Here is a 13,547-nt window from a genome sequence, read left to right as displayed (position 1 = left end):
TTCCTCCCTCCCAGAGCACACACTCTGATTTTTTATTTATTTATTAAACGCTGGGCTGTATTTTAACCACGTGGAACCGGCACGTAAGGATGAAATCCCTATTCCCCCTGGAAAAAGGAGCCAACCACCCTTCCCTCATCATTTTCCTGGGAAAAGCTCCTGACATTTAACAGCCCGCCCGGCTGCCTGGGGGAGGCAGCACTCAGCCTTTCTTTCCATGAGGATTTGAAAAGCTGGGAATCTTTCCGCTTGACTCAGCCTGAGCATCCCTGGCTGGGCACAGCCCTGCCCTGCCCTGCCCTGCTGTGGGGCTGGAGGGACCGTGACCCCCCTTCCTCCTCCTCCCTGGATTCCTGCAGGAAAAATCATCTATTTTTGGCAATTTCGCATCCCCGGGAGCGTTTTCCTGCCTCCCGGTCCTGCTGCAGCATTCCTCCCTCCAGGGCTGCAGGGGTTTCTCAGCTGTTGCCGAGGCAACGGCGTCTGCACCAAAAACTCCCGCATTTCCCCCAATTCCGGGTGCGTTTTTTGCTCCCTGGACGCTGTGATGCCGTAGGTGATGCCAGGTGTGGCTAGGGTCTCAGATTCCTTCCTGGCAAAGGGAGTGGATGCTCCTTTGGGGAGGATTCAGGAAATTCTGGGCAATGTCCCCAGTGATGCAAACAATGCTGCGGGGCTCAGAGAGAAGGAGTTCCCCTTCTTCCCAAATTAAATCCCATGAAGCTGTGTTTAAAAATAAAGGGAAATTCCCCCCTCTCAGCAGCAGAACTTCCATAAAAACCCCAGAATGGGGAGATGGGCCATAAATCTGAGAGCAGCCATCTCCATCCCTGACAAAACCAACAGGTTTATGTATCAGCTTGGGTATTTCCCCTAAAATTTACAGCTGACAACGTGCCTGAACACAGCAGGGATAATTTAAACCTGGCTCTGAGCAAAGGGAGAGGGAAACACATTTCAGTCCTTTTTTTTTTTTTCCCCTTAATTTTAAATTTCATTCCAATTCAGAATAAAGGCACTGATTTATGGGAGAGGGAGAACACGGCTTTATTTTAGGGCCGTGACAGCCAAGTGAAAAAGAGCTGTCATTGAGGATGGTAACACATTCCACAGGAGCAGGATTTGCTGTATTCCAGAGTAATTTCTCCCTGGAAATGAGACCCAGCCTTGGGCTTGGGGTGGGGGGTAAATCCAGGGAAGCAGCAGGAGTTGGTGCTCCAAGGCTGGGAATGGGGGTTCTGGGGTGGGGGGTTTGTGCTCCAGCTCCAAAACCTGCTGTTCTTTGCCACAAGCTTTGATTGACCCTAAAATCCCCACAACTGCCCTAATTCCAGGTTTGATGGGGATGGTGGTGGCTCTGCATCCCACTCACCCCTTGGCTCTGGGGTGCTGAACCCAGGTGCATCCCAATTTCACCAATTTCTGCCCCAAAAGGGGCTGCAGATCCCAGCACCACCAGCCCTGGAGCTGCAGCTCCCACCCAGCCATTTCCCTGGATGTTAATTCCAGTTTGTGCACGTTCCCCTGGAGCTGCCCGTGGTCATTAACCTCCTGCTGCCGTTAATCAAGAGGACTTTGTTAATTAACAGCCAAGGATGTCTCCAGCTGAGCAGGGCAGGGGTGGGATTGGGGTCGCCTGGATGCACCCAAGGATCCTTGATTTAATATATTGGAGCTTCCCAACACTCTGGGGGAGTGCAGCCCCCTCCCCTCCACGAACAAAATATCCAGCACTGCAAAAAAACCAAGGAATGCTGACAGGATCCATCCTCAGCACCCTGGGAGATTCCCGAGCTGCAGCTCCTGCAGTATTTCGGGAATATCAGAGCAATTGGGGCAACACTGAGCTGCATTTCTCTGCCACTCTGCCAAAAAGGGAAGAAAAACCTGGCTGAGGAGGCTGAAGTTTTCTGAGGAATGTTTTTTTTTTCCCCTGTTTCTATTTTATAGGCATATAAAAATGTGCTTTTTAAATGCTGCCTGGGTGAGCTGTTTGCTGCCTGTCTCAGCGGGTGACGGGAACAGAAATCACTGATATTCCTTGGGGAGCTTAATTCAAAGCTAACAGGGTCCAGCAGGAAAAACTCAGTGGATTTTTCTCTTCCTTTCCCCATCCTCATCCCAAACCCTGGCAGGATGAGGAGAATCAGGAACGGGAGGGGACAGAGCAGCAGCGCTGGTGTCTGGAGCACTTGGATCATCCAAGCCCCATCCCTCTGCTCCTGAGCTCTTTCCACAATCCCAAATTGGACACCAGGGCTCAGGAATACACACAGGGAAGGGACTGCTCAGTGAAAATCCCTGGGATCCTTCCCACTCCACGCTTTGAGGTATTTGTCAGGAAAACAGAGGTTTTATTAAATAAGCAAACAGCTACAAAGATGCACCCAAATATTTGGGAAACTCGGGATTGCCAAGCTGCCATTACAGGGATGGTTTAACCTCAGGGTAAGTACCAAGGCACTGCTTTTTTTTTTTTTTTTTTAAACTCGGGATTGCCAAGCTGCCATTACAGGGATGGTTTAACCCCAGGGTAAGTACCAAGGCACTGCTTTCTTTTTTTTTTTTTTTTGGAAAGCTGTTTGGAGTAATAACAGATGGGCTTGGAAAAAACAGACACCAGAATTAGTGAGGAGCATCCTAAATCCATTATGAACATCCCAGCAACAACCTGAGGGGCCATGGGATGGCATCCAGTCCTTGAGGTTCATTCCCACATCCAAGCCTTCTCCAAACCCTGAGCCCACAAGCCCCAGGGGCTGCTGGCTCTGGGTACATCCCATTCCCACTGCTCCCTAAACAGATCCTCTGCAAGTTCTGTGTGTCCCTGTGTGTCCATCTGTCCCGTCCATCCCATCTGTCCTATCCCACTCCTAACAGGATCCTGGCAACCTTCCAGCAATATTAATTAAATACTGGGGAAAATGAGCAAGAGGAGCCTCCTCCCACCACCAGAGAGGCCCTGCAGCCTCCTCAGGCACTGCATCTTCCATGGGTATGGATCCAGCACGGGTTTTGGAGGAAAAAATCTCTGTGGATCAGGGCTGGGAGTAGCCCTGGGCTTGGCCATGGGACGTGGTGTGGTGCAGGGATGTGTGACAGCGTTCCCTAGGGAAGTGGGTGGATCCCAACCCCAGGAGACACGGAGACAATCCAGGTGCTGAGTGTCCCATCACATGGAGGAGGTGATGCAGATCGAGGTGGAGCAGCAAGGCAGTGCTGGGGCGGACCCCAGATAATTCCTCTGAAATCCTGAAATCCCGAAATCCCAAAGTTCTGAAATCCCGAAATCCTGAAATCCTGTTCCTGCCGCAGCACCCGCTCTGATCCACGACGTTCCTGCAGCTCAGTTATCAGGGCTTTACTTGTACCTGCAGCTGGCAAGATCTTCTGCCTGGAAATAGCTCCCTGCCTTTTCCCGGGAAATGTCTCTCCATTTTATTTTCCATTTTCTGATTTCCAAGGAAAGCTATAAATAAATATTTCAGCTTCTGTGGGCACCTGGGAGCAGATTCTCAATGGCCAAAACTTGCAGAAAGCTCCCCAAGGGGCCACTTGAAATGTCCCCAGGGCCACTGAGGGCTGCCCAAAGCCAGCTCCAGGGAGTGACACATAAATGAGGGTGACACCAGGGTCATGGGAAGGAGCCCTAATGGAGAAGGAGCTCCAAAATTAACTGGGTGTGAAATTGGATGGAGGTGGTGGCTTGGCCCCTCCTTCGCTGCAGAGATCAATGTGTGGCAGCAGAGTCTCCCTGGAGATTCCCAGAGTGTCCCAAGACAGGAGAGACAAAATCATCCTGTAGAATCAACTGATCCCAGCAGGGAACAGCTGGCAACAGAGCCAGGCTCCCCTGGATGCAAGAGAGGACAGCAGGTCCTCCCCAGAAGCTCATGGGCCTGTTCCTAGCCCCAGACATCCAATTGTTCTGCAGGATGTACCGTGTGGAATGTGCCCATCAAAAGAAGGGCTAAAAAGACATTTCAAATTGACCTTTCCCTCTTTCTTCTCCCAGTTTTCCATGCTGGCAACCCTGTGTGTGAGCCCAGTCCCCACACTGGTGGGGACAAGGTGGCCCTGGGTCTGGATCACTTAGAAGACATTTGAGACTTCCCAGTTCTCTGAGGCGGGATATTCCAACCCCTCCTAAGGACACTTCCCAAAAAAAGTCACAAACACCTTGTTCTGGTACCAAAATACCTCAGGAATTACCATGGGGAGCCACACACAGACATGGGACAGAGGAGTGCCACCAATTTGGCCATGGCACAGGAGATGCCTTCCTGATATCCTGCACCCCACCACAGTGTCTCTGGAAACTCCAGGAAAGCCCTTCCTGGGTCAGCCAATGCCCAAAAATGTATTCTTAGTTTGGCACAAGGATTTTTGCAATCCCACCCAAGATTAAGGGTGGTGGTGTCTTCTCCATACCTTGGGGGTCTCCATCCCCTGCCAGCCCCCAGGCAGCAACACCAGTCAAAAATGGGCTGTAGGACAGTGCTGGACAATGCTTGACCACACCAGGGCTGGTCACCATCACAGCGCCAACACCAGGGGATTCTGTCCCTCCTGCAGGCTGGGTTTAGACAACTGTTGTCTCCTTCTCAGTCATGGAGGAGACCTTGGAGAAGCTCCTGTGCACGATGCTGGAGTGTCCTGTCTCCTCGCTGAGGGCGTTCACCAGCCTGGAAAGGAGGGTCACCTTGAACTTCTTGAAGTCCTGGCCCATGAAGACGTAGAGGACGGGGTTCATGCAGCTGTTGGAGGCTGCCAGAGCCGTGGTGAGTGGGATGAAGATCTCAAACACAGACCAGGGCACTGTGTCGGGCACCGTCTCCAGCAGGTTCAGCAGGTGGTAGGGACTCCAACAGAGGAAGAAGGTGACAATGATGGTGACAATGATCTTGAAGGGCTTCTTGGACTTTGCCAGGCGGTTGCGGCGCAGGTTGAAGACGATGGCGACGTAGCAGAAGGTGATGATGGTGATGGGGAGGATGTACCCGGCCAGGAACCTGGTGATGTTCACGGTGCGGTGCCTCATCAGAGCCAGCCCTTCGTAGGATTTATTACTGGAGAGGGAGAAGTTGCTGAAACAAATCACAGAGTTTCGGGTCTGCGCCGTGTCCCGGAAGACGAGCGAGGGGCAGCTCATGACGATGCCCACGGTCCAGATGATCACACAAACCCCGTAGGCCAGGTTGGTGGAGCGGTGGTTCTGCGACCACACCGGGAACACCACGGACACGTAGCGGTCGAAGCTGATGGTGGTGAGCAGCAGGACGCTGGTGTACATGTTGAGGATGAGGAGGAAGGAGTTCAGCTTGCACATGACCGTGCCGAAGATCCAGTGGTAGCTCATGGCCGTGTAGGCGATGTTGATGGGCAGGAAGATGTTGAAGAGGAAGTCGGCCACGGCCAGGTTGAGAAACCAGACCGCGTTGACCGACTTCTTCATCTTCAGGGTGATGATGGCGATAACGAGGCCGTTGCCCAGGATGCCCAGCACGCAGGACACGCTGTAGATGATGACAGACAGGATCCTGGTGATGTCCTTGGGGTCGTGGGCCGGGTCTGCCCACACGCTGCCGCTGTCCTCGTAGGTGTAGTCGGCGTAGTCGCTGTAGTTGTTATTGAGGCCGTCCAGGTAATCGGAGAGGTTGGGAAGCGCCATCCTCCCTGGGAACGGCAGCTGATCCGTGTGATCCCGGGGAGCTGGGATGCTGGGGTCTGCGGCCAGGGATCTTCCCCTGCTGAGCAAACACTTGGTGTTAATCGCAGTGAGGAGAGCAGGAGGGACAACGGCCCCCAGCACGTGTGGGAATTGGGGACAGGGAGAGAAGGGACAAACACGCAGGAATGGGGGATCCCACGGAACGCACCGGTCCTGAACAAGATGCTCCCACAGCTCCTCCCTGATTTCCACCCCCATCCATGAGGCATCAGGACGTGATTCAGTCCCTCAGCTCCACCAGGATGTGGCTGCAGCCTCATCCTGCAGAAAACGTTGCTTACCCGCCTACTTCCAGAGGGAAAACCGGGATAATGCTCATTAACAGCTCATCAACAGCTCTGACTTTCCAATCTGAAACATATTATGGCTTCTCTCTTTTTTTTTTTTTTTTTTTTTTTTTTTTTGTACTGAAGTGGACTGAAAGCCCAAAGGGAAGCTCCCCACACACCCCACTGACACCAGGCACCCTCTCACCTCTCTCCTCTTTGTCGGGATGGGGACAGGTGACAGTTCAGTGTCCCAGGGCACAACTGCAGCTCCCTCCACACCGGCCTAAGGCATGAGCTGTAACATTAAAGCCAGGATCAAAGAAAGGCCACTCACCCCCGGATGTGGGGTTAGGGGAGGAAACCCAATCAGGGTGTGGCAACAATTAACCCTGTGCAGCCTCCCTCGAGGGACTGGGGAAGACGGGGTCCTGCCTTGATCCCAGCAGCTTTTGGGATAAGCCAGGACAGAAATCCCAGCCTGTACCCTCTGAGCAAGGACCAAACACGAGCAGCAGCCTCAGGTGCACACAAAGAACCGAACAACCAACCACAGGTTACTAATAATTAGATAATAATTAATTCAAGGTATAAATGAGGCCCACGTTGTCTGCACGATCTATTTTATATCCTGCGTTCTCACAGGGTTGTTTTCCCGATTCAGTTGATGCCCTGTATGTTTAAATATGTTAATTGTGGTGAATCAGCAGCATCACCTGCCATTGTCAGACTCCAGGCTCCAAAGCCTGGATTGAGGGGGTTCAACCTCTCCCCTGTGAGAATCCAGGATACAAAACCCCCTAAATGGCTCAGGGGATTTAAAACCAAAATCCCCCAAAGCCTGTCTGAGAAGCACAGAGCATCCCACCCGGACGTGTCCTCACAGGAGGGACGTGGGGACGCCCAAGGACCCTCCCTGTTCCCGAGGAGTTTCACCCCAAAGGTCCCTGAGCTTAACCTTCCCGCCAGCCCTGCTTTGAAATTCCCATGGTGTTTGTGTTGGAAGCTATTGTTTCTCCCTGGGCTTTTCCTGCTGTTCCTTCCTGCCATTGCTGCTGCAGAGTCCCCGGCCGGGGGTGAAATCCCACCCTGTCACCTCCCCCTGGCCGAGCTCCGGGGGACGATAAGCAGCCAGAACAAATGAGGGTTGAGTGCAAAGTTTGGGAATGAGCTGGAGCAGGAGCCTTGTCCCAGGAAAACCTCGATGGCCAAAGAGATGAATTAAAGTCGATGATCCGGTGGAAGGAACAGAATCAGCAGAACTGACTCTCCCAGAGATGTTAATGTTGATTAATGAGGGTTGCTTTATGGAACAGGGATTTCAGGTCATCCCCTTCCCAAAGGCAGAGCTCCAGAAAGGTGGGGGAGCCCAGAACCCCATGTCCATCCCAGCCCACCCCATTGCCTCATATCCCACCCCACTTCATTGCCTCCCATCGCACCACACCCCATTGCATCATATCCCATCCCATCATCCAGAGAACCCCAAAGCTCCCTGGACCTGCTCCACAGCCACCTTTTCCACTGTGGTGCCATCCATGGGGCAAGTGAGACACTCCCACCCCTCACTCTTACCCCACATTCAGCCCCTGCTCCAGAGGGACAGGAGAAATTCCCACTCCTCTTCCCACTGGGTCCACTCCCATGTTTTTAATGTAAAATCCTCCCTTTAGTATCATTTTTAATTGCTGGACCTGATGACTTTCAGCTCATCCCAAAGCTCATTTTATTGGATTATTTATCTGAATTCTCTGTTAATTTTGCTCTGCAGGGATTGGTCTCTGTTCCCAGCTGGGATGAGGATGGCAGAGAGCAACAGGAACACCAGGACTCTGCTTCCCTGTGGGATTTGGCAGAGGATGGGTTTGTTTGCAGGGCTCATGAGGAGCAATCCCAAACTCCACAGGAGCAGCAGGCCAATCCCACCATGAACATTCCAGATGGGCAGGATGGGCACCAGGAGCCCAGTCCTGCAGGAAAATCATCCAGCAAACTCCCACCTGCCTCTCCAAAATTCTCTCAAAAATGGAAAGTCTCAGGAGCAGCTGCATGAAACCTCCTCATTTCTCACAGCAAAAAAAACTCTGAAGTCTGTGAGAGGAAAAAAAAAATAAATAAAAAAGCCACATAATACTAAGAGTGTTTCATTGCTCCTCTCTGGGCTGAAAATTCCCTGCTCAAGCCAAAACCACTGTTCTCCCTTCAATCTATTAATCTTTGTCCTCCTACCTCAACAAAAACGAGCAGAGGGTTTACCCAAAATAGCCTTTTCTCCGTCATTCCCGCAGCTGTGTTTGTCTTGGTACCCAGGGAAGGCCGGGTGGGATTCCCGACGGGCGGCTCGAGCACCGGCAGCATCCCGGCACATACCGGGGGAGGATGAGGTCAGGGATGTTGTTCTTGGGAAGGCAACAGGAAACCGAGAGAACAGCAGAAAATGTTCAAATCCAGCTTTTCTGGGCGAAAAAGCTCTGCCCCGGCCAAGGCAGACGGGCGGGGGACGGATGTGAGCGGGGAAAGGCGGCGGGATCCGCGTCCCGGGGACACGGGGAGGGCAGGGGATGCTCGGGGCCTCGGCTGGCAGCGGATCCCGGCGGGCAGGGCGGTGCCAGAGCCCTGCTCCCGGAGTTTATAGGGATGGGCAGGCTGCCAGCACCGCCTCCTGCCCGCCGGCCAGGCTTTTAGTGGGACAGGTTGAGGAGAACTGATAGAACCTAATCGAATCAAATCAAATTAAATTAAATCAAACCAGCAGAGCAGCTTTTGAGTACATCAGACCCTGCCTGAGCTGTCAAAGTGCATCACGCTTTGATGTACATCATGAAATGGATCCGGGCTGGGACCTGCCAGGGCTGGGGAAATTTGGGGAGCCCTGGGGTCGGTGCTTGTCCCTTCTAGAAAATTCTTGTCCCCGGCACGGGACAAACAAATCCCCCGGGGAACAGCCGGGTCCGCGCCCGCCCTGCTGCCGCCTCCTCCCCGGCAGCTGCTCTGCCTTTCCTTCCTTGGAGCACTTCCCTCTCCTCTTCCCATCGGCCGTTCCCGAGCTCCCAGCGCACCCCAAACCCCATCCCGCTTCCTCCGGGCGTGGGAGGCGCGGGCAGCTCCGGCACAGCTTCCCGGGAGAGGGGGATGAATGGCAGGCAGATGTTTGGAGCTCAGCTTTGGGAAGGGCTCGGGGTAAAACGGGACCTCCACGTCCCTCTGGAGCTGCTGGCACCAGACCCCACCGAGCCCTGCCACAATCCTGGATGTCCCTGGAGGGCAGGCATGTCCCTGGGGACATGTGGCAGGTGCTGGTCCCTGTTCCGTGGGGGTTCACAGCTCTGGCTGAGTCCCACCCTGCGGGCTGTATCCCTAATAATTCCCTAAGAATTTCCCTAAGAATTCCATGGCATCCTATGCCCCAGGGAAGGCAGATGCAAACCCCATTCCGAGCTGGCACCCGAGGCCACCCCACCAATCCCCCCGGCACCCACGAGTTTCCAGCCCAGGGGTACACAGGAGGGACATCCCTGCAGGGATCCAGCTGCCAGGAATCTCAGGGAGCAAGGCACCAAATGGCAAAGCAGCTCTGGGTACCCAGCCCCTTTATTTTAGCAGGTGATTGCCGTGGAAACAGATGCCACAGGGATGAGGCTGCTCAGCATCCCACTCCCCACCGGGATACCTGGGATGAAGCCCCATTCCTCAGTGTCAATCGACCACCAGCCCATCAAGAGGGAGTTTACAGCTCCAGCCTTCCCAAAAGCTGCTCCTGGTTGTGACTCCAGCCCTGCCACCACCCCTGACCCCTCTGTCCCTCTCCAGCAGGCTGGGAAAGGCACAGGGATGTGGGATACCATGGGAGCAGCAGGCTGAGAATGAGCTCCTGCCAGCAAGAATCCGGGCTGGAAATTCTCCCAAACCTCCCCCAGCACCTGGAGACACCCAGGACAAAGCGAGGAGGCACAGCTATAGGGGGAAACTGAGGCACAGAGAGCAGTGGGAAGCTTAATCCCTACCTGCATCCACTCAGACACATCCCAGTTCTCCATCCTGGATCCGGGACCCCCACACCCGGCAGCCTCTCCCTGCATCCCTGAGGCTGAGGCTGCACCACACCCGTGTGAACAGTGCAGGAAAAAGGGAATAGCTGGAAAAGGCAGCCTTAAAAAAGCTGCTGTGCCCAGGGTGGGACAGAAAAACATGAGTCAGTGTTTATCTGGGCAGAGCCAGCCAGGCTGAGCGGGATGGGTCGGGATAGGATGGGATGGATCCCACAGATCCTCCAGGTCACATGGTGGGGTCACCCCCATGGGGAAAGCGCCCCAATGCTGCCAGAAGAAGGGGTTTAACCTCAAAATTTGGGTCATGAAAGGCCCCTCCCAGGGTGAAACTCCGGCAGAGGAACTCGGCCTTCCCTGGCACCGAGTGTTGAAAGAGCCACCCCGTTCGTAAAATCCTGGCCTTTTGCTCCATCTGTTCTGTTCTTGGGAAGGTTTGAGGATTAAAGGGGAAAATTTTTGGGCGTTTGCACCAACACAGGCAAAGATTTCCTTGAAAAAGGGCAGTTTGTACTTCTGAGCTGCCTAAAATGACTTGGCTTCCAAGATAATGAAAGTTCTTTCATCTCCTCTACTCTCTTCTAATAATCCAAGGTTTTCTCCTGGCACTTTTCAGGCAATAAAAAGAAAAAAAAACCCCTCACTTTTTCTGAGCATCCTGCCTGCTACATCCCAGCAGTGCAGTGATGCTGTCCCTAACCTTGGCTTGGGCTTTGTCAGGGGACAAAACCTTGGGGACATCGCTCCAGATTTGGGGCGTACAAAGGGAAAGAAACCCGAGCAAACAGAAACAGGGCTGCGGGAGGGACGTGACCCCGCAGGGGATGTGGCATGGCTGGGGACAGCAGACTCAGCCCCCCCCCCGAGCGAGGAAGTCACCCCGGATCCGCGGGAGCATCCTCCCAGCTGTGCTCTGTGTCCCCAGCTGAATGCTGATCAGCACGGCAAAGAAAAGCCACCCTGTTCTCCCTGTCCCCAGCCGGGGGACACTGCCACACTGTCAGGGCATCAACCCCCCCAAATTCATTGCCAGCTCCTCTCCCTTCTGCGCTGTTTTCCCACCCCGCAGGCTGCAAAGCCCAGCTCCGAAAGAGGTTGGGAGTTTTGGGAAAATTAGGGGGTTTGGGGTGAAGGAGAGTGGGGATCCCAAAACCACTGTATAACAACAGGGGAGGAAAAAACCTCAACTGGTTGCAAACCCTTCCTCCTAAATCCCTAAAAAAAAAAAAAAAAAAAAAAAATTAACAAATAGATATCAATCCAGTGGTGTTTACCTGAGCTGGATAAATCCCCAAGGAATTTTCAGCATTTAGAGGCTGCATTAGACATCTCTGCTTCTCCTCCAGCCCTGTTAGGGCTGGCATGGGAACGACCCTGGGCTTGTGGCTTTGGCATCCAGCTGGAGCTGACACGGATATTGCCGAGCTTTCTCATCCCGAGGAGAAGCACATGGGATGGGAGGATGAGGAAAATAAATGCAGCCCGTGGAATAAACCAGCTGCTGGCCTCAGCAGAGCTGCAAGGGGAAGCTCTGGGGGAGGATGTTGAGCTTGCGGAGTTTAGCCGGACACAGAAGGGGATGTGGCACCAGTGACATGCCCCATCCACCACGGCTCCTGTGCTGCCCACAGTGGCTTGGGAATCTCCTGGGAGCCTTTGGGAAGGGTTTGGGTGTCCCTCATTGTGAGCAGAGCCAAAGGGTCCCCTCGGGCTCCTCCACCTGTGCTGCCCCTCATCCCTGCTCCCCAGGCACCCCAAATCCAGGCCCTGCTCCTGGGATGCTCCTGGCCTCACACACAGGAGAGGGGGAACCCAAAGCCATTCCAGGGGTGCAGGGAAGAAGAGAAGCTGCTCATCAGGTCCTGCCCATGCCACAGTGCATTCCCAGTGAGGAAATCAGCCTGGCCTGGTTTGTACCCTCAAAGAGAGGGTCACCAGCCAAGAGCTGTCCCCAACCATCCTGACCTCAACGCTGTGCCTGCCAGGAGTTGGAAATTGCCAGTGGCAGCCAGTGATCCAGCACAAGCTGAGCATGGATGGACAAAAATCCCTGCCCTGAGCCAGGAGAGCTCATCCAGAGGGAGATGCAAAACACCTGGAGCAAAAGCTGCACCGTGCTGTGAAAGAGCATCACCAGAGTCCCCACCTGCCCTCCGACATCAGGATCCACCAGTTTTCCAGGGACAAATCCCAGTTCCCTCAGAGCTGGAAAAGCACCACCCAAGTGTGACCAGGGACAGGGGGTGATGCCAGCAGGGAGTGGTGGCAGGTGGGAGGGAGCTCGAGGCCACCGTGTCCTGTGAGGTGGGGACATTGACCCCGTCCCACGCGGAGCAGCTCCCGCGAGAGCCGAAAAAGAGGAATCGGAGGCACTGCCAGCTTTGCACAACTCTGTGTCGCAACACCCCGAGCTGAATCAGGGCTGAAAAAATGCTGATGTGCCGGTTCGGGGAAAGGAGAAGCCCCAGAAAGCCCTGAAGTGTGAACCGGGCAGGGATGTGCCAATCCTCCTGTGGAACCAGGCTGAGGACTCGTGACCGGCTCCCCGGGGTCCCTCTCTCCCAGGACCCCCGGGATGGGGTGGCAGCTCCGGGATGTTCCATGCTTGTGGCACCTCTGGCAGTCCCCAGGTGCAGAGGAGGTGCCCCGGGGCAGTGGGAAATGCAGCCCAAAATTGTAAAAACCACGAGAAACACGGACCCGGCTGGGGAGTGGCACAGGCTGGATCTGCCCCATGGCTCTGCCACCACCTGCTGTCCCTTCTGCTCCCCCAGTGTCCCCACCAAGTGACCTCTCCCGATACCTCGTGCGGTGCCAACGCTGTCCCGCTGCTCCGCGCCGGGCAGGACGAGCTCGGGGTGCCCTGGGTGCCAGCGGGATCCCATTCCCAGGCGGATCCCGGCGTGCCGGGACAGACACAGGCACGGTGCCGCTCCCCGCCGGTTTTAAGGGAGAGGGGAGGGAGTTGCATCCATCACCAAGGTTTTCTTGGCAGCGCGATGCTCGGCGAGCAACAGCTGGGAGAGGGTGTGACGCCGGGAGCTGGGAACGCTGGCCTGGATCACAACCCAGCGTGAGGAAGCAACAAGCTGCTTCCCGAGGGGCCTCCTTTCCTGTGCCGCCCCCCGGGCCGGAGCTCACCGTCCCACGGAGGGATAACGGAGCTCAGAGCGCTCCGCGGGGATGCTGCTCCAGCCGGGAGCCCGAGGGGAGGCAGGTGGCAGCCAGCCCCCCTCGCTGCGCTGTCCCCACCCTGGGTCAGCCGCTGTCCTCTGCTCCCCCCACCGCCCCCAACTCCTTCCAAGACGTTGAGTCACTTCCCTTCAGGCAAAGTCTGGCTCCCAAACGCCGCTCCTGCTGCTCAGGGGCTGCTTTTCCCGATGGATTTCATTACCACCAGGATGCTGCAGCTGCTTCCAGGCAGCCCCCCCAGCCCGCAGAGGCTCTGTGGTGGCAGCTCTGTCACCCCAGCCCCTTTAACACCTGCAAGAAAAGTTTTCTGGG

General features: G+C 54.9%; 1 protein-coding gene across 9 annotated transcripts; it reads right to left on the bottom strand.

The window, feature by feature from the left end:
• Nucleotides 1–2,331: 2,331 nt before the first annotated feature.
• On the bottom strand, nt 2,332–13,328 carry CMKLR1 (chemerin chemokine-like receptor 1). 9 transcript variants are annotated; one of them, XM_041488506.1, is made up of 4 exons: nt 12,847–13,328; nt 6,206–6,295; nt 2,528–5,747; nt 2,332–2,442 (listed from the first exon to the last, which is right to left on the bottom strand). In XM_041488506.1, exon 3 carries the CDS (start codon nt 5,669–5,671, stop codon nt 4,583–4,585), a length of 1,089 nt encoding a protein of 362 aa, XP_041344440.1. In that variant the 5' UTR covers nt 5,672–5,747; nt 6,206–6,295; nt 12,847–13,328; the 3' UTR covers nt 2,332–2,442; nt 2,528–4,582. The 9 variants fall into 9 exon arrangements, with proteins under 9 accessions (XP_041344440.1, XP_041344439.1, XP_041344437.1 ...); XM_041488505.1 differs by having other exon boundaries at nt 2,528–5,750; nt 12,847–13,327; XM_041488503.1 differs by lacking the exon at nt 12,847–13,328 and adding an exon at nt 12,190–12,207.
• Nucleotides 13,329–13,547: the final 219 nt, after the last annotated feature.

Source organism: Pyrgilauda ruficollis, unplaced genomic scaffold (assembly GCF_017590135.1).
Source record: "Pyrgilauda ruficollis isolate IOZ18807 unplaced genomic scaffold, ASM1759013v1 scaffold9, whole genome shotgun sequence".
Taxonomy (NCBI): Eukaryota; Metazoa; Chordata; class Aves; order Passeriformes; family Passeridae; genus Pyrgilauda; species Pyrgilauda ruficollis.
This window is presented reverse-complemented; position numbering and strand designations above follow the sequence as displayed.

Excerpts from the sequence above, each read along its gene's own strand:
- CMKLR1 (XM_041488498.1), bottom strand. The coding sequence starts at position 11,352 with ATGCTGAAAATTCCTTGGGGATTTATCCAGCTCAG. Across the intron at positions 6,296-11,317 it reads TGGGGATTTATCCAGCTCAG|CTCATGCCTTAGGCCGGTGT; the intron begins GTAAACACCACT and ends TTAATGTTACAG. Across the intron at positions 5,751-6,205 it reads TCCCGACAAAGAGGAGAGAG|CAGGGGAAGATCCCTGGCCG; the intron begins GTGAGAGGGTGC and ends GTGTTTGCTCAG.